The 23,222-nt window shown below is 57.5% G+C and overlaps 1 protein-coding gene across 1 annotated transcript in view; it reads left to right on the plus strand.

The window, feature by feature from the left end:
- The first annotated feature begins 2,793 nt into the window (after positions 1 to 2,793).
- The window catches only part of ZFPM1 (zinc finger protein, FOG family member 1), a 34,935-nt gene continuing 14,506 nt past the window's right edge, over positions 2,794 to 23,222 (plus strand). The window contains exons 1-3 of the mRNA XM_071440821.1: positions 2,794 to 2,968; positions 18,007 to 18,138; positions 20,402 to 20,491. Coding sequence (XP_071296922.1) covers positions 2,929 to 2,968; positions 18,007 to 18,138; positions 20,402 to 20,491 — 262 coding nt within the window. The 5' untranslated portion in view covers positions 2,794 to 2,928. The remainder of the gene's footprint in view (positions 2,969 to 18,006; positions 18,139 to 20,401; positions 20,492 to 23,222) is intronic.

Below are 23,222 nucleotides of genomic sequence, written 5' to 3' on the forward strand. Positions count from 1 at the left end.
GAAAAAAGCTGGTGTTGGGGCCTTGGCAGGCCGTGCCAGCGGGCAGTGGCACCGGGGGCTCAGCACAGCCCCCCAAAATGCCCCCCAGCCACCCCTGAACCCTGAAATCCGGCAGAGGCAGCTCCTGGCTCTTCCCATTGACATTCCTGCGCCGCCGCCTCCTCTCGCCGCGTCTCTAATAATATCAGGGCAGATTAATTGGCACTAATACAAATGTACACAGCTCCATAAAAAGATGTCACCTCGCTCACAATGGGGGGAACGGCTGCTCCCGCATTATCTCTGCTCTGCAGGCGTGTAATTCACTCCTCGGGAAAACACGCTGTTTATTCGGCTCCCCTGGAACCATCTCCCTGCAAACACCACGGCCTCGGGAAGGGAGCAGGGAGACACCCAGCCCTGCCACTGCTCTGCCACCGTGCTGCTTGTCCCTGTGCAGGGCCACCCATGGGTGCCCGCAGGGGATGGGGCATTTGGGGACATCCCTGTGTCGGGATCCAGCCCTTGGGTGGTGGTCAAGATTGAGAATTGTCACCCCTGGGGGGGATCTAGGTGGCTCTGGGATGGTGCCAGAAAGGGAATTAAAGGGATATTTTTGGCAAGGGATGTGCCAGGGGAAGGACTGCAACCTGTTTCCTTCGCTCCCCAGGGCAGGGTGGCAGAGCCCACCGGCTCCAGCGAGGCTTTTTGGGGCATTTTTTGGGGGGAAATGCAGCCCCCCGTGGGTGTGACAATGTCCCCTCAAGATGCTGCCACCGCTTCTTCCAGCACAAAGAGCCAGGGACAGCCTCCATCCCTCTGCTGCCTCACAGGGAGAGGAAATTTGGGCATCTCATCAGTGTTCGCTCCCCCCCAGCCCCTCAAACCCGCGCAATTAACAATGCTGTGTTTAATTAAACGCTTGTCTAATTATCTCGGTGTAAGCAAACACGCCAGGTGAGTACCACGGGGGAGCTCCGTGGATGTGCCAGAGGAACCGGCTGGATCTGCCGTGCCCCCAGCCCCTAAATCCCCACAGCCCAGCCAGGGGGAGCCCAGGGACCCCCAAAAGGGCCGGGCTGGATTGAGGGGTCCCCTCAGCAGCCCCTGCTGGAGGCAGAACCAGCACGGCTGGCATGGAGCAGAGCCCAGTGCGGGCTCCCTGGGCCGGGCCCAGCAAAGCCAGGCTGGGAGGGAGGGAGGGGAGAGGCTCCACAAGCAGAGCTGCTCCCCGAGGGGATGGGATGGTCTGCAGGGATGGTCTGCAGGGGATGGTCTCCAGGGATGGTTTCTGGGGATGGTCTGCAGGGGTGGTCTCCAGGGATGGTCTCCAGGGATGGTCTGCAGGGGTGGTCTCCAGGGATGGTCTCCAGGGATGGTCTGCAGGGATGCTCTCCAGGGATGGTCTCCAGGGATGGTCTCCAGGAAGGCGGCGATTCGAGGCCATTTGAGGTGAAAGGCACCGCCAGGATGGTTTTGGGGGGTGGTCAGCCAGAGAGCCTCGTCCTCAGCAGCATCTCCCTCCTTCCATTGGGTTGTTTTGTTTTTTTTTTCTCCCCTGGATCTCTTCTTAATTCCTAACTTAATTTCTTTTGACATCCTCATTGCCGGTTTGACCTCTTTACTGGAATCATGCGCTGCTTAAAACTCATTATCCCACCATTGAAACAGGAAGTTAATTAAAAACCCTTTAAAAAAAGAAAAAGAAAAGGGGGGAAAAAAGCACATCCCATGTCCGGGGATAGATGGAGAAGGGATATGACCGAGCTGTGCCGTGTCCCCACAGCCCACCAGCCCTCTCCATTGATCCATCATTATTTGGGGATCACCAGCCATCACCCCTGGCAATGATCCAAAAACTCCATCCTTATTTGGGGACCACCAGCCATCACCACCAAATCCCCCCGATCCAAGGTCAGCCATGGCAAGGTCCAGTTTGGGAGAAATTGTTGTTTTTCACTGGACAATATTCCCATTGTGGATTCAAAATCTATGTGGCTCCTGTTTAACCCACATTTCGCCCCAAAATTTCTTCATACTCAGAGGTCACCTGGCTGGGATGATGCCAAGGGGGGGACCCCAGGACACCTACACCACCTCTGGGTGTCCTGGGGTGTCCCCCACCCTGAGCCAGGGTCATGGGAGTCACAGTGGGAGGTTTTGGACCATTCATCTGGAAATGAGAGGGGTTCCAAGGGATCCAAAAGAGCCCCTGGGGACCCCACAGAAGGTTTGGGGGGCCCCATAAGAGTCTTTGAGGATCTGTGAAAGGTGAATTGGGATTCAGTGATGGCACTGAGGTTCCAGCAGGGGGATTTGCTGTGGGTGTAGGACCTTCCAGAGAGTCACAAGGGATCCCAGAGGGAAATTTGGGGAACACAAAGAAGGATGGGAGACCCCAAAGGGGAATTTCGGGATGCTGGGGATGGGTCGTGGAACCCAAAAGGGGGGGTCCGACCTAACGGGGTGGGGCCAGACCCAAAGCAGGGGCTGGAGCCTCACGGGGCACCCATAGCGGGGCTGGGACACCTTTGGGACCCTCGGGGGACCGCGGGGGGAGCGCGCACGGAGCCCCCGCAGGGAGCGCGCCCCGAGACCACGCCCCCTCTGCCGTTAGCCCCCGCCCCGCCGCGCGCGCCATCCGGTGGGCGTGGCCGGCGGGGGGCGGGGGCCTATGGGCGGCCGCGGCGGCGGCGCTGGCCCCGCCCCCCGGAGCGCTCCGCGGGTTTGATCCGGCGCGGCGCCCATTGAGAAAATCCCGCGGCGGCGGCGGCGGCGGCTTCGCTCCGCCGAGCACGGCCCGGCCCCGGCCCCGGCCCGGCCCCGGCCCCGGCCCGGCCCCGCGGGCGGGCGGGCGGGCATGCGAGCAGCCGGGGGCCCGCCCGCCGCCACCCACCTGCCGCCCGCCCAGCCGCCAGCCGGGGCGCCGGGCTCGCCCCTCGCCGAGCGATGTCCAGGAGGAAACAGAGCAACCCCCGGCAGATCAAACGTGAGTCGCCGCTACCGGCACCCCTTCCGTCGTTCCCTGCTGGACCCACCGCACCCACTCCCCCTCCCGGCTTATCTTTTTGCACCACCCCTTCGGCGGCAGCGCTCCCGCACCCCTTCCCCCGGTCCCCCCGGTACTCTCGGGACACACCCGGGACCCCTCCGGGACGGCCGCCGTGGGTGCCCGTTCCCGCTACCGACCGCTCGCCTGCCTCGGTCTCTGTCCCCGCCGCTCCCCCCTCCCTCCTGCGCCGCCTCCCCCCCGCCAGCGCGGTGGCTCCGGTACCGGCTCCCGATGGGGGCCCCGATAAGGCTTTAAAATATTCCGTTCTGCAAGTCCCGTCCTGATAACATCGCTCTGTCGGGACGGCCTGAAATTGTGATCTTATCTCCCCCGCCTGCCTCCCATCCAGCGCCGGCGGCCAGGGCCGGGGGCTCCCCGAACCCCCCCGGGGCTCCCGATGGCCGCCGGGCCACCCCAGCCCTGCCGAGGGCTCCTCACCCCGGCTGCGGGCCGCTCACCCTGCCAGGGGCTCCCCATCCACCCTGGGGTACCCCAGCCCCGCCGGGGGCTCCTCACCGTGGGGACAGCGCCCTGACCCTGCCGGGGACCCCTATTTGCCTGGGCGCTGCTGGATCCGCCGTGCCACCGTCCCCGTGGTCCCCATGTGCCATCCTCCCCACCGGGCACGCTGTCCTTGGCCCCCCAGGTCCCGCTCTGCATCCCAGCCCAGGTGGGACGTGGCCATGAGGAAGCGCCGCAGGATCCCTCGGGGCTTTGGGCACATCCCTGTCCCTCCCTGGGCACATCCCTGTCCCTCCCTGGGCAATGGTGGTTCCCGAGGGTTTCCATCGGCCGGGCTCTTGTTTTGCTCCAGCGAGGATGCACCAGCAGAGCAGAGAAATCCTGCAAAGTGCTGGAAGTTTTTTTGGTGCCGGGCTCAGCTTGGCTTTTCTCCTTCCTCTCCGGTGTGTGTGTGTGTTTTTTTTCTTTCCCCCTCGAGTCGATGGAAGCTGGTGATAAGAGGGAGATGGGAGGATAGGGAAGGCTGGCCACCATGTGATAATCTACCTTTATCTTTCTCCTGAAATAATTGCAAGGCTGAGTTGCACCTACCTGTTTCCCTGCCTGGGGTGATTGCTGTGGTGATAACGCTTAGCTAGACTTTTACCCGGGGAGAGTTAAAAATAGTCCCAGCTGCCTCCTTTCTTTTTTTTTTTTTTTCTTCTTTTTTTTTTTTTTTTTTCCGGGATACTTTTCTCCTTTGGCTTTCTCCAACTTCCGCGGCTTTATTTCGGCAAAAAGCCCTGCCTGGGTGACTGCAGCTCGCTCAGCCGGGAGCGTTCGGAGCGGTGGCGCTGGGAGCCCCTGCGGGATGCCCGCTCCCAGCGCCCACCAGCGCGGACTTTGCGGGGCAAACTGGGGCAGGACGAGGCCGTGGCAGCTCGGCCGGGCGGCGGCGGCGGCTCCTCGTATCTCCTTCCTCTGCTGCTTTTCTGCAGAGATGTGAAGAAATGATAAAGTGGGAGGCTGATCTCAGGCCGCCGGCGATGGCCAAAAGTGATTAAAAGCTGAGAGCTTGGAAGCCTTCCTGTATGTGTCAACATGAAAACAGTCATTAGACGCGGCGAGCGCGGCGAGAGCGCCCTGCCGCTGCTCCATCAGGGAAGGTATGCATGAATCAGGGCTCCGGTAACCAGACTCCTCTCATGTACAGACCGGACCTGTTTCCACAAAGTCTATCCTCCTTATCATCTCGGCTGGAGCATTAAAAACCTCCTCCAGATTGGTATCTGCTGATTTTATTTTCCTGGGTGACGCGATGTTCTCGCTCTGGCTTCGCCTTCTCTTGTGGGGTTGGGGTTTTGTTGTTTTTTTTTGAAGCCCGATGCGAGGCGCAGATTAAGGCTCGCGGGGAGATCGCCGGGAGAGCGGGCGATCGCCAGCAGAGATAAGACAAAGATCAGACACCGGACTATATTTAACCGGCTGCTTTAACCTTCCTCTCCTCGGTGCCTTTCCGGGCTGGAGCCGAGCGGGGATGGAGGGGCCGGGGGTGCCGCTCCCTCCGAGCCCCCCCGGCAGCGGTGGGGAGGCTTTGAAAGCCGATTGCATCGCGATGGTGGCTTTCGATAGCAGAGAAAACACCCCGAGCATCTCTCCCTTTCATTTTTGGGGGTTCCTGCCCGCAGAGGACAGTTTCTTTCCATCCCTGCCTGTACCACCAACCTCCCTGCAGCTGCTTCTGCCTTATGGGGTGGTTGATTTTTTTTTTTTCTTTCTTTCTCTTTCTTTTTTTTTTTTTTTTTTTTTTTTTTTTGTGTGTGTCTGTCTTTTGTTCTGCTGGTAGATAGATGTGAGGGGCTGATAGGGAGCAGGAGCTGATCTCCAACCCAGATAGCCTGTTATATTTATTAACTTCAAACATGGGAGCACGGGCGCCCAGCTGATGAGCGAGGCTCTGGCAGCTGCCGGTGCTTTCACAGCGCCGGGTCCTGCGATGGGGGAGCTGATAAGCGGGAGATTGATCTCATCGCGCTGATGTGCCTCCCCCTCCCTTGTTCTTTTAATTTTTTTTTCTTTTTTTTTTTTTTTTTTTTTTTTTGTTCCTAAGCGAGCTGGAAGCGAATGTTTTGTCATAGTTGCAGGGGCCTGTTTGTGGTTATTTTTTTTTTTTATGGTGTTTGGTTGGTTTTTTTTTTTCCTTTTCCCTTTTTATTCTGCGCTCAGCTACAGTAGATCTGAGCTCCTGATAAGCGCCAAGCCCCGATCTCCATCCTGATAGAGATTGCCAGGGCTGATAAGGACCACTTATCTCTCCCCACCAGACCGGAGCAGGATTCGCTACAACAACAAACACAGCAAAGAGGGGCAAAAGGGCTCCAACAATTTGTTCCACTGCAAATGTGATTAACGCAGGCACTTTAATTATCTGATGGGGGGCAGCTGCATGTGTGTTTTTATTTCTCAAGGTGGTGGGGTGGTTTTCCCCCCCTCCACGTGCTCTGTGAAGCGAGCTGGGTTGAGAAGCCGAGCTCTCCCAGCTCCTGTTATCGGCTGCAGATGTTGCATTAGTTTGATGAGAGCTTTGACTTTTTTTTGATCATTATCTCCCATTCTGCACCGCCGAGCGAACGCCCGGGCTGGGGTGGGGGGGGGGGGGTGAAAACACCGTCATATTTTTGCATGTGGATTTTCTTTAATTGCTAATAGATGGTGTCAGATAAGGAGTGCGATCTGCGCTGTTAAAGCCGCCGTCTCTCGATGGGCTGTGCTGGGCTCGGGTGGTTTTATTTGGTTTTATTTTTTTCCTTTCCTCCTGCACGCTCGGCTGCTCCCCGGTCCCGCGTGGGCTCGGCGGCGATGCCGGGAAGGGGACGGGGGAGCCGGGCGCGGGGTGGCCGTGGGAGAGCCGTCCTTCCCTCCCGGGAGCTTGGAAAATCGCGTTTCTTTTAAAGATGACAGTGGCCAGCCCAGCGTCTATTTTTAGCGGCGGCGTGGTGAGCCGGTGGCGTGGGATGCTCCCGGCACGCCTCCTGCCTGCTCCTTCCCGCTGCCTTCCCTCCCTCCTGAGTCCGAGTCCTTCCCTTTCAGGTGACTCTGTTTCAACCTCCTCTGCTTGTTGCCTTTATTTTTTTTTTTTTTTTTTGGCCTGTTTTCCCCTCTGCGCTCTGATGCAGCTGCACTTTTCCATCCCCGCCACCTCCGTGCCTCAGTTTCCCCATCCGCACCTCCGGGGTGGGGGTGTTTGGGGAGGTGCTACCCTGGGGTGCTCCATGGGGTGGGTTGGGTTTGCTCCCGGGATGAGCCGGGTGCCAACAGGGCCTCCCAGCTCCGCTCCCAACACCGGAATCCTCTGCACATCCCGGGGCTCCCTCAGCCCCCCTGTACCCCGCTGGTGGCATCCCCAAGGTGGCATCCCCGTGTCCCACATGTCTGTGACACCCACGGGCGCTGCCTGCCTGCCTGCCAGCCCCTCCCCTCTTGTGCAAACACCCCGGGGCTTTTGCCAGCCCTGGCGCGGTGGCACCGAGCAGCTGGCAGGGCGAGGGTGGCAGAGCCCCGTGGCACCGCTGCCCCCGCAGTGGCTCGGCCCAGCCCGGCTGTCACCGGCCCCTTGGGATGTGCCCTGGGTGACACTGGGGGCTGCCAGGGCTGGGGAGCATCCCATGCGTGGGATAGAGGAGTGACCCGTGAGGTATCAGTGGGATACTGGTGGAATATCAGTGGATCAGTGGGATACTGGTGGGATGCACCCAGCAGAGCCCACCCCGGGGAGTTCTCCCAGCCATCCCCAGGTGTTTCCCACATTCCTGCCCAGTGGAGGGTCTGCCCCAGCCTCGGGTGATGCTGGAAGAAGTTTCCCTCCTCTTGCACAGCCAGGTGTGAGCATCCCTGCAGGCCCCAGCTGCAGAGAAGGTTGGCAGCTGGTGGCCAAGGGGACAGCTGGGAGCAGGAAATGCATTCACCATGGATAATGGAGGAATGGCACTGCTGGCCAGTGCCACCACCCCGTGCCCTGCCAGCCGTGGCACACTGCATCCCTCAATGCCAGGGAACCCCGTGAGCCCTGTTGGGGCTGTGCTAGGGGTGCATCCCAGGATGGCTCCTCCTGGCCACCCCCAGGAGAGGAGGATGAGGGGGATGCTGAGGGAGCCAGGGCTGGATCCAGGCTGGCCATGGCCAAACCAGTTCTGCCGAGGGCCCAGCGAGGGAGGTGAGGGAGGCTCTGCCAGCAGCTCCTTCCAGGGCCGTGGGCGCTGGGGCTGGGTTGGTTTTGTGTCTGCTGCAGCTCCTTCCACCTCCTGAGCCCCCAGGGGACACCCCCACACCATCCCCAGCATGGGCACAGAGCCACAGCAATGGACTGTCCCTGGCAGCCTGGGGAAGCCACCTCCAGCCGGGATTTACACCTCGGGATCCCAATGGCGAGGTTGGGCAAGGTCTTATTTTCCACGGTGAATCACGAGGCCACCTAGCAAGCTGCAGCTTCCCCTTTGGCCAAGTTGTGATGTGGCCAGCTCAGCAATCAGCACTGGGGAGGAAAGCAATCCTTTCCCCACGGGTGTTGCAGGAATTGTGCAAGGAGGCAGCGCCACGGCACTGGTGATCCCAGGTTCCTGGAGAGGGGCATCACCCCTGGCATCACCCCAAAGGCGGCATCACTCTGTCCACATCCACCCTGGGACAGGAATCTCCATGCCATGGGACATTCCCAGCCCTGAGGGGACACCCACATCCCTGGGAAAGGAAAGGACAACGCTGTCCAAAGTGGGAGCAGCAGGGCTGGGGATGCAGCTGCTGGGCCCTGCGTGGTGCTGGTGGATTTGGGGTCAAACGCAGCCGTGCTGGCCGAAGGAAGAGGATGTTTTGAGGATGTTTTCCATCCGTCCTGCTGCAAAAAAACCCATGATCCGCCTTGGAAAACACTGGATGGGGCGTTGCTGTGGAGGGAAAACCAGCCCAGGGCTTCCACATGGGCACAGCCAGGGCTGAGAGCTGATGATGCCCGGGGAGAAGGATGTGGGCAACCGGCAGGAGCGAGGAACCTGGAGCTCCTTGGAATTTAGCACTGGAGAAGATGAATTGGAAAAGGCCTCTGTGCCAGCCCTGCACCACACTCCACCTCTGCTCCCTGCTGAGGACGTGGATTTTTCTTCCCGTGGGGCCAAGAAATCAGCTCCCCCACTTTGGAGAAGAGCAGGAATGGGAGCAGCAGGCCAATATCTCCCTTTTTTTTCTGCACCACATCCCATGACTGCTTTTGCTGCCTGACTCAGGGCTTTTGGCCGCTCCAGCTTGGCCAGGCTGTGTCCTGCTGCTCCCTTTATCAGGAAAGTTCAAGTGTTTCGGGGTAATACAGTTCCCTCTTCCGATGGCTGCCCGGTAAAGGCTCCACATTGTTCCTGCAGCAACATGTTTTTTTGGAAGGGCTGAAATGCTGAAAGGAATGCAACTGCTGACCTTGGGCTGCAGTGGGGTTAAGGAGTGTGTGCCTATGAGTCACTCCAGATAAGAGCCTTCCACGGCTTTTTTCCTCCAAAATAATTCTTTATCTCCTCTTTCTCACATCAACATATTTTCTTGACATCTCCCCTTCGATAGCGCGTGGAGGAAATGTGCTCCTCGGGTTTGTCCATCTGATGAAATGTGGATCCATTGTTTTCCCTCGGCCTTGGCCAGCTGGGAGCCTGACCCCAGGATTTGGGGATGTGCCTCCCTGTCAGTGCCAGGGCTTGGGGATGCTCGGTGGGGTCAGGGTCCCAGAGCTTTGGGAGTGCTCAGTAAGGTCATGGCTGGAAGATTTTGGGGTCAGTGCATGGGGTTTTGGGATGTTTAATGGGGTCAGTGCCTGGAGCTTTGGCAGTATTTAGGATGAGTCCCTGTGTTTTTGGGGCTACTTGGTGGGGTCAGTGCCTGGAGATTTTTGGGATGTTCAATTAGGTTAGTGCCTGGAGCTTTGGCAGTATTTAGGATTTTTGGGAATGCTTGATGGGGTCAGTGCCTGGAGATTTTTGGGATGTTCAATGGGGTCAGTGCCTGGAGCTTTGGGAATATTTAGGAATGGTGCCTGCAGTTTTGGGAAAGCAAACCCAGGGTTTGGGGATGTTTGATGGGGTCAGTACCCCTTGCTTTAGGGATAGGCTTTGGGGTCGGTGCCCAGGATTTTGGGAATATTTGGCACCCTGGACTTTGGGAATTCCCCACAGATTCAGTGCCTGGGGCTTTAAGGATGCGCCTTGGGCTGAGTGCCCAGGAATTTATGGATGCTTGAAGGAGTTTGGGGCTGCACCTTAAGGCTGTGCCTGAGCCTTTGGGGGGATGCTCAGCAGGGTCAGTCCCTGTAGCTTCGGGAATGTGCCTTGGGATGGTACCCAGGATATTGTGTGGAGCGAGATAAGAGCAAAAAACAACTTGATGCTTGATGAGATTGGTGCCTGCAGTTTTGGGGATGGTTCTCTGGGTCAGTGCCTGGGGTTTGGGGATGTGCCCTGGGATGGTACCCAGGGTTTTGGGATGCTTGATGAGATTGGTGCCTGCGGTTTTGGGGATGCTTCTCTGGGTCAGTGCCTGGGGTTTGAGGATGTGCCTTAGGGTTGATACCGAGAGCTTTGTGATGCTGGAGGAGTCAGTCCCCGGGGCTTTGCAGATGTTCCTCCAGAGCTTTGGGAATGTGAGACCGGGAGCAGAGCATCCCCAGCCCGGCAGGGCACGGCGGGGAGGAAAAGCCGCTCTTCCCTCCCCTCCCTGCTCCGCCGGGAAGTTTGGCCGCTCTCTCTCTCTCTCTCTCTCTCTTCTCCGTCTCCCAGCCGAGGCCTCTCATGCTACTCGCAGCTCCTATGATAATGCGGAAAGTTGAACTGGCCCCATTACTGCGCTGCGATGGTTGCGGCGATAAGGGCGCGATAATGGCAGCGATAGCGGCAGCTCGGTAGCCAATGGCTCCGCCGCTCCTCCCATTAACATTCCCCACCACGGCCGGGCTCGGAGCTGCCTATCTGCTCTCCATTTCCACTCCTCCGCTAGATAAGAATGGAAATACTGACTTCATAGCTCACTGATTAAAGTGTCTGGATTTCTTGATAATACACAGATAAATTATGTTTTTCAAAAAGAAGGTAGGGAAGGGAGTGCGAGGGGAGGGAAAAACCTCCAGTCCATTTTTATTTTATTTTTTTTTTCCTTCCTTCCCTCTTTCTGGCCGTGCCCTGGGAGTTGGGATTTTGCTGCTCCAAAACGCCCTTCCCAGCTGGAAGGCAGAGAGAGCCCTGTGAGGTGCCCTAAGGAATGGGGGGAATAAGGATTTTTGGGAGCCTCGTGGGTGGGGTGTAGGGCAGCCCTGTGCTGGGATGGAGATGCTGTTCCTGCACCCAGGGATCTGCTCCTAGCACGGGCAGGGCTTTGCCAGCGGTGCCACATGGCCGGGATCCTGGTGGTGGCTGGGCCATCTCAGGTGGGATCTGTCCCCAAGCTGGCAGCGCCAGGGGTGCTCGGGAAGCATCTCCATTTCTGTGTCCACCTCCCTGCTGCTGCTGCAGGATGCTGCCCTGGATACTTCGGAGCAGCCTCATCCCTCTGCCCCATCCACACTCAACTCCTTGGCTTTCCTCACTCATCCCCACTGGAGCAAGCAGAGCTTCCAGACTCCTTAGATTGGAGAAGGTATTGACCACGAGCCTCTGAGTTTGTTTCATCTAAACATAAAACTAAAGAGCAAACAGTATAAAGTTCATTTTTTAATGTGCTGCCCCATTCCAGTTGGGCTGCTCTCTTTATTTTTTTTAGGGGAACTGTGATAAAAAGCAGAGATAAAGCCAGGACTGTTTTGTGTAGGAGTCGGTATCTGCGTTATCTATCTCCCTTTTTCACTCTCCGGGCAGCTCTGTTGTTTTTCGCTCTTATCTCGCTCCACCAAAATGCCAAGAACAGGAAAAAAAAAAAATTAGAAAAAAGAAAGAGAGAGAGAGGCAGCACAGGCACGTTTGCACGGAGAGAACTCGGTGTCCACAGAGCCGGGCAGGAGAAGGGCCTGGAGCTGGAGGAAGAAGAGGGTTGGGGTGCTGGGAAGGATTTTGGGAGCAGCGCTGTCCCAGGGATCTCCGTGTGCCAGGTTTGGTGCCAGCTGCTCTCAGCTGGGCCACCCAACCTGGCTGTGCCCTCCGAGGTCCTTCCCTGCCCCTGGAGCCCCCCTGGTTCCTGCTGGTTGCCCTGGAGTGCTCCAGGATGGCTCTGGGAGCTGGGATCGGGCATCCTGTGGGACTGGGAGCAGCAGGGACATCCCAGCCAGAGCATCTTTGCTGAGGTCCTCTTGTCCCCATCCTTGTCCCCATCCCTTGGGCCTTGTTGTCACCCAGGGCTGTCACAGACTGAAAGCCTTGGGGTGGACACTGAAAACCATCCCTGTTCCCTTTCCATCACGTTTGGAAGCGGGGTGGACCTGGTAGGACCTGGAGCCGCCTCCCACAGGAAGGGGGATGGCTCCAGCTCGGCATCTCAGGGTAATTTGTCGCTGGATTAGCCCAGAGCTTGACCTCTGTCCTCGCTGTCACCTGGTATTGATGTGCTCAAGTGCTGCCTGAGCATCCCCACCCCCTGCCCGGAATGCCTTTATTCCAGGTGGGAGAAGTACCCAAATTGAGGGCTTTTCCCCCAGTTCCACCCTCTGGCAGGGAGCAGGGGTGGCATTGAGGGCTTTTCCCCCAGTTCCACCCTCTGGCAGGGAGTAGGGCTGGTGTGCTTGGAGCCTGATCTTCCTGGATGGAATTTCTTTCCCATCTCATTGCGCCTCCAGCTGCTCCCGAAGTGCCCACATCCTGTATCACCATGGGGACAAACACCTCCCGCTGCTCTTGGATGGGCTTTGGATGCAGACAGCTCCAGGAGGGACTGGTCCTTCTCTCCCAGTCTCATCAGCTGCCTCAGTTTCCCCGCTGCGCTCTGAGCAGCTTCTGGTGGCTCCGTGCGCTCTCCAGGCCACGTTCAGCGCATCCCTTCTCCCGGAGCATCCCCATCCATCCTCCGCGCCCGGCACGGCTCCATTCCGCTCTCTCCGAATCTATCAGGGCCTTATCGACCCCATCTGAAACCTAAAGTCACTCCATTGTCATTGTCCCCGGATCTGTTCCCCGGCTCCCTCCCCTGCCTGGCGCGCGGTGGATGCGCCGGCCGTTCCCGTTGGGAATGGCGGCCCCCGGAGCGCCCCAATCTCCCGGAATCTCTCGGTGCTTTATCGGCCCATCGGAGCCGGGGCTGGCGGGGCCGGCGCTGGCGCCGCTCGCTGCTGATAAAGTTACAGAGTTCAGGCAGTGATGAATGTTCAGTAACTGCACCCGCCGCGATCCCACCTGGGCTTGGCAGCGCGAGCAGCTCCAGCTGAAACCAATCCCTCCCCTATCAGCAGCGCTGCTTTTTCTCAGGCTCGGCCTCTCCCCGCTCCTGCTCTTCCCTGGGGGGCTCCCCTGGGGCAGCACAGCACCGAGGGATGCTCTGGGGGCTCCCTCCCATGGGGGGCGTTCTGGATTTCGCCCTGGAATGGTTTGGGTTGGGAAGGAACTTGAAGCTCATCCGGTTCTAGGGCAGGGACCTTCCACCAGACCTGTGGTGGTTGGGACAGAGCAGCTCCCCAGCAGTGACTGGAGCATCCCATCCCATCCCATCCTGAGGAATCCCATCCCATCCCAAAAAATCCCAGCCTTCCCAACACCTCCATTCCCACCCTGTCCTTCGTTCCCCTCCTGGAAAAATTAGGCCTAAGTATATTATAAATGTGATAATTTATAAATGGAATCATTTATTTATAAATTTATAATGGAATCATTATTATAAATTTACAAATGTAATCATTATTACAGATGTAATCATTATTACAAATTTAACAATTATTATAAATTTAACAATTATTGTAAATACCGTCCCGCCAGCAATGGCAGCATCACCCACCCCTTCCATGCCCCCACCATCTCTATTCCCCCACCACCCTTTATTCCTCTTCCTGGTATAAATTAGGCCTAATAGATTATCAATGTAATAATATTAATCATTATAAAACCCCTCATGAGCTGTTGGAGCATCTTCCCATCAAGAATTACAGCATCACCCAGCTCCTCTGTCCCCTATTCCCCTCTGGGATAAATTAGGCCTAAACACAAAAACGTAATAAGTCTATAAAATTAATTTGTAAATGATTATAAATATCCCCCATCAGCAATCCCAGCATCCCTACCACCTCCTGGATAAACCAGTAATAATTTAATACCTAATAATGATCAATACATTATAAACCCTCCCTACACCTTCCAATTCTCCAACCATACTCTTTTTGCCTTGTCCTTTTCCCCCAGGGCACCACAGGCAGGGTCAGGGTGAGTTTTATCTGGAGGTGATGGAGAAGGGCCCCCAATTTGAGATAAAGCCCCCTGGGGCCGGCCCCAGCCTCTATCAGCTCCGTGCACGGGGCTGATCTTTCATGGGGAGATACCCATGGGAGCAGCCTGGCCTGGGATGCTGCAGCCAGCCTGATAGGGGGGATGAGAGGGCTGATTTGTGCTCCAAAAACCCCTTTTCCTCCCAAACAGAGCCCAGACTGCTGGAATTCAGTGCAGCATCACTGGGGGGAGATCTCCCGGTGGAGCAGCACCGGCTCCTTTGTCCCGGCCTGGCATTCCCGGCCCGCGGGGAACCGGGGAGCAGCCGAGGTCGTTGGTAAAACAAACATCGGCAGGGCCCAGGGAGGAATTGGGTGAGAAGAGCGGGCGGGTGGCCCATCAGATACCGGGATTTGCAGCCCGGGTTGTTCTCTGGGTGTTTCTGGCACAGCCCTGCCACCAGACCCTGGGGAATCCCGGGATGCTCCAGGTCCCACCAAACCACCAGGGCTGCCTTTGCTCCAGGAGCAGCTGGGACTGGCTCCGGGAGCATCTTTCCCTGAGGAATTCTGCCCTGTTCCTGCAGCACTTTGCTCTTGGCTTCATAATTTAGGGGGAAAAGAGGTGATTTAGGGGCAGAGAGGAAGCAATGGCTGAGTGGAATTCTCACATTTCCAGCATGAGGTGATGGATGAGTATCCTGGTGATGCTTTGTGCATCCCAAAACCTGGATGGAGGTTGTTTGGAGCCTTGCCCACCTGCTTTTGGGTTGGTATTTATTATTATTATTATTATTGTTATTGTTATTTATTGTGGGTTTGTAATTGGAAGAGGATGGTGCCAGCGCAGGGATGAGAAGGAGCTGGAAGGATGGAGAAGGGATCCTCCATTATGCTGCCTGCCTGGTGGAGCTGCAATGTCCCTCAGGATGCCCTGGCACAGCTGAGATGTCCCCACTGTCCCCACCAGAGTTAAGGCTGAGCTTTGAGGTGCCTGGAGAGAAGGTTTGGGATGTGAGTTCACCCGGGTCCAGGCTCTGTCTCTCATTCCCTGACTCCCAGAGCCTTCCTTGGACTCATCCCCTGCCCGATGGGACTTGGAGGAATTTTTATTTTTAGAAATAAGGATTGTGGATTCCCAGAATGGTTTGGGTTGGAAGGACCTTAAAGCTCATCTCCTTCCTCCCCCTCCACGGGCGGGGACACATTCCATTTAGCCCAGGTTGCTCCCAGCCCCATCCAACCTGGCCTTGAACACTTCCAGAGATGGGAATTGCAAAGGAGTCGGATGGGAAATTTTATTTAAATTTGTATTTAAAAATAAACACTTGGACCTGACAGCAGCACTGAGCGCCAGCCGGCAAAGGCAGGTTGCCACCAGCCTGCACGTGTTCCCAATCCAGGACCTGCTTTCCACCATGGGAACTCCTCCTCCTCCTCTTCCTCCTCCTCCTCCTCCCTGCTCCAGAGCCGGTGGGAAAGTCTGTGGCTGTTGCTATTTTCTATCTGTTATCAAGGCCCCTTATCACTTTGCTCTTGTCTCCGTGCCGGCTCTCTGAGCACCCAGGGTCTCGCTCTTGGCAGCCTGGAAAAGTTCCCCCCCCCATCCTCCTTGATTCCCTATATTCTTTTGCCTTTTATTTAATTTACCAGCTAAGCACAAAGAATCAAGAAAAGCTTTATTGTTCCTGCGCTGGGAGAGCCTTAATTGGAGTGCAGTGATCAAATCATTACCTGGATAACGCCGGGTTTCCCTGGGAATGCCGACCCTCGGCCCAGCCCTGCTGACACGGGCACAGCTCCTCAGCTCCCTGCAAGTTTGTACAGTCACTGTCTTTTTTTTTTTTTAATATTATTTTTTGAGGGGAAAAAAGAACAAAAATAAGGGAAAAAAAAAAAAGAAATCCTTGCTCGTTATCAATAAAAAAAAGGAGGGAGGGAGAAGAGTTAATCGTCGAAGCGGAGTATCTTGGAAGGGAGTGTTTTTTGGCTCTTCCCCTCTCTGTAAAACCAGCCTCAGTAATTCAGTTTTAAAGCATGAAAAAAGGGAGTTGATGAAATTCCACTATCAGCACTGAACCAATATGCAAAATATCTCGCCGAGAATCAAATAGCTATTATGTTTTCATTTCCATTTCAGCGTATTTGCTTAATGAAGAATAGACAGATCAGGCCAGCCGAGGGAGGCTGTGTGCGGTGATAACTGTGCAGGGCTCCCAGCAATCCCGGGCAAGTGACGCTCCCTCCGCTCCTGCTCCTGCTCCCTCTCCCTCACTCGCTCTTTTTTTTCCCTTTTTTCCCCTTTTTTTGATTTTTTTTTTTCCCCCAGTGATTGGTTTAACCCACACAGCTGGGAGCACTGGCAGTGCATCCCTGGGGGTTGGTGGGTGCTGCAGTGGGGTTGGGATGCAGCCAGGGACATCATTCTGGGATGCTGTTGGCCACCCAGCCTCCCCGTGGACTCTGGTGACACTGTGGTCCCCAAACCCCTGCTTTTACAGGGTTAGATTTATCTTATTTTTTTATTTTATTTTTATTTATATTGATCTATTTATTCATCCCCATTTCCCTTGGGAGTGCTTTGGGGTGGGATGTGGGATGCATTCAGGGGCTGTGTGAGATGATTCCAGGATGCTGTTGGCCACCAATCGTCCCCATACCAGGTTTGGCACGTTGGATTTATATGGAGCAGCCTCATCTTCCTCATGGCTGGGCCTTGCTGTTTTGGGATGGGTGGTCCCAGGATGCATCCAGGGATCACAGTGACAAGATTCTGGGATTGTTGGTTCCCCATCATCCCTGTAGGTACTGGGTGACACCAAACCCCAGCTGGATTTAGGTGGAGCATCCCCATCTCCTTCCTGATTGGGGATGGAGATTTCAGGGTGGGATGTGGGTCATCCCAGAGTGGATCCAGGGACCCCAGTGATGTGGTGCTGGGATGCTGGTGGCCACCCACCATCCCTGTAGGAACTTGGTGACTCCACAGCACTCAAAGTTGGATTTATATGGGGCATCCCCATTTCCCTCCTGGCTGGGGATGGGTGCTTTGGGGTGGGATATGGGATGCATCCATGGAATGCTGTTGGCTGCCCATCATCCCTGTAGGCCACAATGCCGTGGTACCCAAAGCCATCCCCATCCTCCTCCTGCTTCCTGCTTTTCCCAGGTCTCAGCACCCTTGGGTGGGTGCCAGGTGCCCTCCTGGTCCCACCCATCCCTTCCCAGCCCCATCCAGCCCTCCCTGGGCAGGCTGGAGGTGCCAAACCCCGGCGCAGGCGAGCGTCGGGTTAACTTTATCAGAAGCCCAAGAGCCGTGAAGGCGTGAAGGAAGAAATTAGCCTAACAATGTTTCATTTACAGCGGGAGAAACGATTTGTTAGCTGGCGATTGTTTCTGAATATTATCAGAGCCTTTTTAATTGTGCTGGAACTGAAATTAGCAGAATTAGAATAAATTGCCTTCCCTTCTCCGGCAGCCTCTTTATTCACGCTCATTGTTGTGTGCTTTGTATAGATTATGGGCTCTTTGTTCTGCTGCTGTAAATATACATGCCTGGAGTCACGGCGAGCAGCTGAGGTCTGCAGACGGGCTGGCCCCGCTCCGGTCCCCCCGTGGTCCCCCCGTGATCCCCCCGTGGTCCCCCCGTGGTCCCTGGTCCTGCAGCGTCGTGTGGTGCCAGCCATGTGTGCCATGTGTGCCACCAGGGCTGGGCCCTGCCTGCCTGGCTGGGGATGTGGCTGCGTTGCCATGGAAACAGATGGCAGGGCTGAGGGGTGTCCCCTGTGTGCACCCTGTTTGTCCCCACGTCCCCCCTGCAGTGCCATCCCCGCGGGTCGGTGTCCCCCGTTGGGTAAGGGGTGGTGGGGACCATTTCTGGGGTTTCTTTTGGGGACAGGTGATGCCATATCTGTGTGCACAGGGCCACTCTTGCTGCCAGGCTGATTCCCCACGGTGCCGCAGGGAGGGGACACCTGGAGCAAGACATGGCCACCTCTGCAAGGGGACAGCACCCCAGGGAGATGCTGCACTGCAGGAATGGCTGGGCAGGGCTTTCCCTTCCTTCCCTGTGGGGCATCTCCTCCCAGCATCCTGATTTCCCAGCTGGGAAAACCCCCTGGCATCTTTTCCCCGTGGCTGTGCCCTCCTCACCATCCTGTCCTTGCTCCCACAGGGTCCCTGGCAGCGATGGAGGAAGGCGAGGATGCCCCGGTGGGGGACAAGAGCCCCTCGGAGAGGGACGGACCCACCTCGGACTGCGAGGGCTCCGCCGAGCGCGACACCTGCAGCCCCCCCGGCAGTGAAGGTGAGCCCTGGGCTGTCCCTGCTGTCCCCTCCCCACGGGGACAGGCCCTGCCACCAGAGCAACCTGCGCAGTGTTAGCTCAGGAAGCAGCCTGGCCACCCCTCGGGGCTGGTGGGCCAGTGACAGCCCCCTGTCCCTGGGGGTTCCATCCCTCTGGGACCCTGGGGACAGCCCTGTGTCCCTGCAGGGTTCCATCCCTCTGGGACCCTGGGGACAGCCCTGTGTCCCTGCAGGGTTCCATCCCTCTGGGCACCCTGGGGACAGCCCCATGTCCCTGCAGGGTTCTGTCCCTCTGGGACCCTGGGGACAGCCCAGGTTGCAAAGTTTTTAGCATATGAGGTGACCCCCTTGGAATGTGGAGTCACATAGTCAGGGTTTAAAGTGACCTTTCACAGGGATGTTAAGTGACCTTTGGGATATAAAGTGACCCCTTAGGTACAGAATGACCCTTCCCCCTAGCTTGGGGTGCAAAGTCACGTTCTCTTAGGGTGCAAAGTGTCCCACCCCAGGGATGCAGAGTGACCTCTCTGGGTGCAAAGTCACATCCTTTGCTGTACAAAGTTCCTCTCCGCACCCATGATGAAAGTCACGTCCCTTGGGGTGCAAAATTCCCCCGCTCAGGGGGGCAAAATTACATCCCTTGGTGAACCAAGTGACTCCCCCAGGGTGCCAAGCAGCCCCAGAGGCCACAGGTGGCCGTGCCCCAGGTGGGCTGGGGGCACGGGGCCGTTGGTGGCACCGTGCTGCCCACGCAGCCGCCAGGCTGGAGCCTGCTGTGCCGCGCCCCAAAGGTGGCTGCGACTCAGGGCCGGGCTGAAACAGCCCCAGATATCCTTTGAGTTCCTTCCTGTGGAGGTGGGGGCAAATCCCAATCAGTTAATGTTTGCAGTGCCCTTTGAGATAACCGCGCCGGGGCAAGGCTGCGCCGGCTCAGCGAGCTCCCAGCAAACCCCGCTGCCTCCAGCTGCATCTGGGGAGAAATGTACCCCAAACCAGGGCAGCCAGGCCATGGTGCACCAGGGATCCAGGGCAGCCAGGCCATGGTGCACCAAGGATCCACACAGCTGGAGCAGGGAAGGACCCCGACAGCTGGGATAGGGAAGGGATCCTGAGAGCTGGGACAGGGAGGGATCCCGATAGTGGAGTAGGGAAGGGACATGAATAGCTGGGACAGACAGGGATACCAACATTTAGGGACCCTGATAGCCCCAACAGGATGAGGTAGAGGGAAATCACAAGGCAGGGAAGGGACCCCAAGAATGAAGGGCAAGGAAGGGGCCTCAGTTCCTGGGGCAGGGAGGGGACCCCCCCCAGTATATGGGGCAGGCCAGGGACCCTAAAGCTGGGGCAAGGAGTTGATCCTAGTTGGAGCAAGGAGAGACCCCGATTTCAGCAAAAGGACCCCAACAGCCAGAGCAGGGAAAGGATCCTAGAGCAAAGCAGGGCAGGGAGCCTGATAATTGGAACAGGGAGGGGACCTGATAACTGGAGCAGGGAAGGGACCCCGGTATCTGAGTCAGGGAGGTCTCCCAGGCAAACTTTGCTCAGTGGTGGAGGGAATCAGGGCCCTTATCTGATGGGGGAGCAGGGCTGGGGGCGAGGAGCCGGAGCCGGGGCGCGGAGCTGCACCTGGCACTGGCCTGCCTCGATAAAGAGGTGATAGCAGAGATAAGGCCCAGCAGCAATAACGGCCACTAAAGCTTTCAGCGCGATGGATAAAAATCGATATGCCAGGCACTTTGATTTATAGCCAAAAATAATAGGACTTTTATACCCGGTGATTGATTTATTTGATGTTAATCATGGCGCTTATCACCTGTATTAATAATCTGCAGTGGTGGTGACGTCACCCCTGGGCGGCCGCGGTGGCGCCGATCGATTGGGCTCCGCTGCTCGATCCGCCCAGGACGCCAAGGCAAACATGTACTTTGGGCACTAATCTGCCACACTGTCATATGCAGATTGCCTTTATCAGCCCATCTCCAGCAGCAGTTAATGGAGAAAATAATTGTTATCAAGTTGCTATGAATACGCCACAAATAGAGCCGTGAGGGGAGCGGGGCTCGGCCCGCTGGCGTGGCATGGCATGGCACGGGTGTGCCAGGGGTTTGGGGTGGGCTGATGGGGCATTCCCAGGGGGATGTGAATGCCCTCCCTGTGCCCGTCCCAGCCCCGGGTGTCGCTGCTCTGGTGGTCCCAGCCCCTGTGGAATGCTGCCTCTGGAATGCTTGCTCTGACCAGCTGCCTTCCCCCTCCTGTCGCAGAGTCCAGAGATGCTCTGGAGAGTCCAAAGGAGCCAGAGAAGCCAGATCCTGGAGAAAATCCCCAAGAGCCAGACAGCTGGAATGGGCCAGGTGAGTCTCTGGTGTGGGGCTGTCCTGCTCCATCCCAGTGTCGTGGCTGGATCTGCTGGAGCAGCCCTCCAGCATCCACCTGCTCTTGCAAACACCAGTATGAGAGGAGGACTTGGAGCTGGGCAGGCTGCAAACCCCAGAACTCCTGCTGAAGGGAAGGTGTGAGCTCGTGGTTGTCATCCCTGACATCTCCAGGGTGCCGTTGGGATGGTAAAGCATGGATGTGGGAGCAGCAGGGATGCCATCCCCAAGCTGGCATCACACTCCCTGGCACTGGCAGGGTTTGGGCCCGTCCTGCATCGCACCAGGGCGCTTCACCAACATCCTGGCAACCACAAGAGCGACGCTGGGGTGGTTTGGTGATGCTTATCAAAACCCCAAGGAGCAAATTCAGCCTCTATCTCCCCCTGGTATCTCCACGCCGGGGCCGCGGGCACCGGGGCACCAGCGAGGCCAGGCTGGCCCTGTGGGCACCCCCAGCCCTATCACCCACTTATCTCCAAAGCCACGGGGTTACAGACGTGTGCCACACAGATTCACAGGATCATGGAATATCTGGGGTAGGCAGGGAGCTCTGGAGATCATCCAGCCCAAGGCAGGGACACCTGGAGCAGGTGACACAGGGACACATCCAGGTGGGTTTGGGATGGCTCCACACAGGAGACCCCACACCCTCCCTGGGTGGCTGTGCCAGGGCTCTGCCACCCTCCAAGGGAAGCTCTTCCTCATGTTGAGGTGGAACTTCCTGTGGTTTAGTTCATGGCCATCACTCCTTGATTGGGGCTTTGGGTTGTTCCACTGGGAGTGGCTCCTGGCAGGTGGATGGGATGGGACCAGGAGGACCTGACATCCCCAAGGGTGAATGGGCCACGTTTTGGGCACATTTCGGGCCCTGTGGGTGCTGCCCACACCCTGCTCCTCCCAGGGGAGCTCCCAGCTTTGGCTGGGAGTGTTGGGCAGTGGTGGCCCCGCTACAGGACAGCGATGGCCCTTTGGGGATGGACGCTCTGGGCAGGTCTTGCTGTGTCCCCAAGGCCACCAGGCTGCAGCAGCCCTGGGAAGCGGGGCCTGCCAGCACACGTGCTCCTGCAGCTGCCCAGATCCCCACGGCCCGGCGGGAACCCCGCTCCCCTTCCCGTCGGGGCCGAGGGGAAGCTCCTGCCGGGGCCCCGCTGATATCCCAGCCCTTCCTGCATGTGGTGTCCAGGAAGGAGCTGCGAGGCCACCCCCTGCTCCCCCTTATCTGCTCCCAGCCCTTTGCCCCCAGCGCTCCCAGGGCAGGGTGGGATGGGGCTGCACCTCCCACCCCACAGCCGCCCCCATCCCCTGTGGGGTCGCCGCACCGCGCTCATCCCAAAGCTCATCCCAAAGCTCCCAGAAGGAGCCTGGCTGAGGCCGTGCCTCCCCTTCCCCTCGGGGGGGAGCGGGTTATTTGCATTCTTTATGTAAAAGAGATTTGATTATCGGGCCCTGGCAGCCCATCTGCGCCCTGTAATTGGAGTGGCGTTGGTGGCGGGAGCTGCCGGCGATGCCGCGCCGATAGCGCGTTCCAACCGCCGCCATGGCCCGGCTATCAGGGGCTCTGCAGGCTCGCCCTTTATCAGGGATGGAGCTGCCCAAAAGGGAAGCTGGGAGCAGCCTGAGTTTGCTGCTTTATCGGGCAGGATCCGCCGCGGGTCAGCGCGAGGATGCGCCGTGCCGGGGGCTCCGCTTGCACCCCGTTTGGGGGTCACTGGGTCACCCCCACTGTGGGTCAGTGTTCCCAAGGGTCACCCAGAGGGGATGTGGCCTGCCAGGACCTCGCCCTGGGGCTGCCTGGCCCCACGTGGCAGGAGGGAGGAAGAGGAGGGTTTGGTTTAGCTTTGGAGTGACCTTGTTCCCTGGAGGGGACTGAGCTTGTCCCACTGATGGGCAAGCTCCCAGGAGCTGGAAGCTGAAATCCCAAACCTGGGAGTCTTTACAGATGTGAAGACTCACCACCCCTTCATCCAGGGTGCTGGGACACCCCTGGCTCTGTTCTCCTTGCCAATGGGATCATGGCCATGCTTTGTGCTCACTCCATCCTCTGCTGGGGCTGGAGACAGGATGTCCATCCTTCCCAGATTCCCCCAAACCATCCCAAATTCCCCCAAAGCCTTCCCCACAGCCCCTCCATCCATGCCTCAGGTTTCCATCTTTCCCCCTCGTTTTGGGAAGGGTGGGTAGCAGAGAATTTCGGGAGCACCCACAGCCTCCAGCTCCCATCCCAGGGCTGCCCCATCCCTGCCCTGCCAACCTCAGCAATTCCAGCCACCTCTCCCGGAAGGATAAGAGGAAAAACTGGCAAATTTCACATGGAGCTGGGGCAGGAATGCAGCAGAGAGCCCTGCTGAGGGACAGGCTGCTCGGCCTCATGATGAGCCACCAGAGGATTCCCACTGGGAGCTGCTGCAGCCCCTGGGAATCCTGGATTCTTCCCTTTCCACCTGGTGGGATGCAGATTTTTGCTTTGGCCCTTGTGGGAACAGCACAGGCAGGGATGGGATTGGAGGAGCTGTGACCAAACCCAGGGTGGCTTTTGCATTATCCCACCTGGGGATTCCCTGGGAATTCTTCACCCCCTTCCCTACATCAGCATCACCGTTTGCAGCTCCACCTTGCTGAACCCCCTTGCTGCTGCTGTCTTGCCTGTTTGGGCTTTATTTAGTAACTAATTACTAATTATTAAATATTAATTTACTATTAATATTTC

The sequence above is a fragment of the Agelaius tricolor genome, unplaced genomic scaffold (assembly GCF_023055355.1).
Source record: "Agelaius tricolor isolate 1412-34295 unplaced genomic scaffold, bAgeTri1.0.p SCAF_15, whole genome shotgun sequence".
Classification (NCBI taxonomy): domain Eukaryota; kingdom Metazoa; phylum Chordata; class Aves; order Passeriformes; family Icteridae; genus Agelaius; species Agelaius tricolor.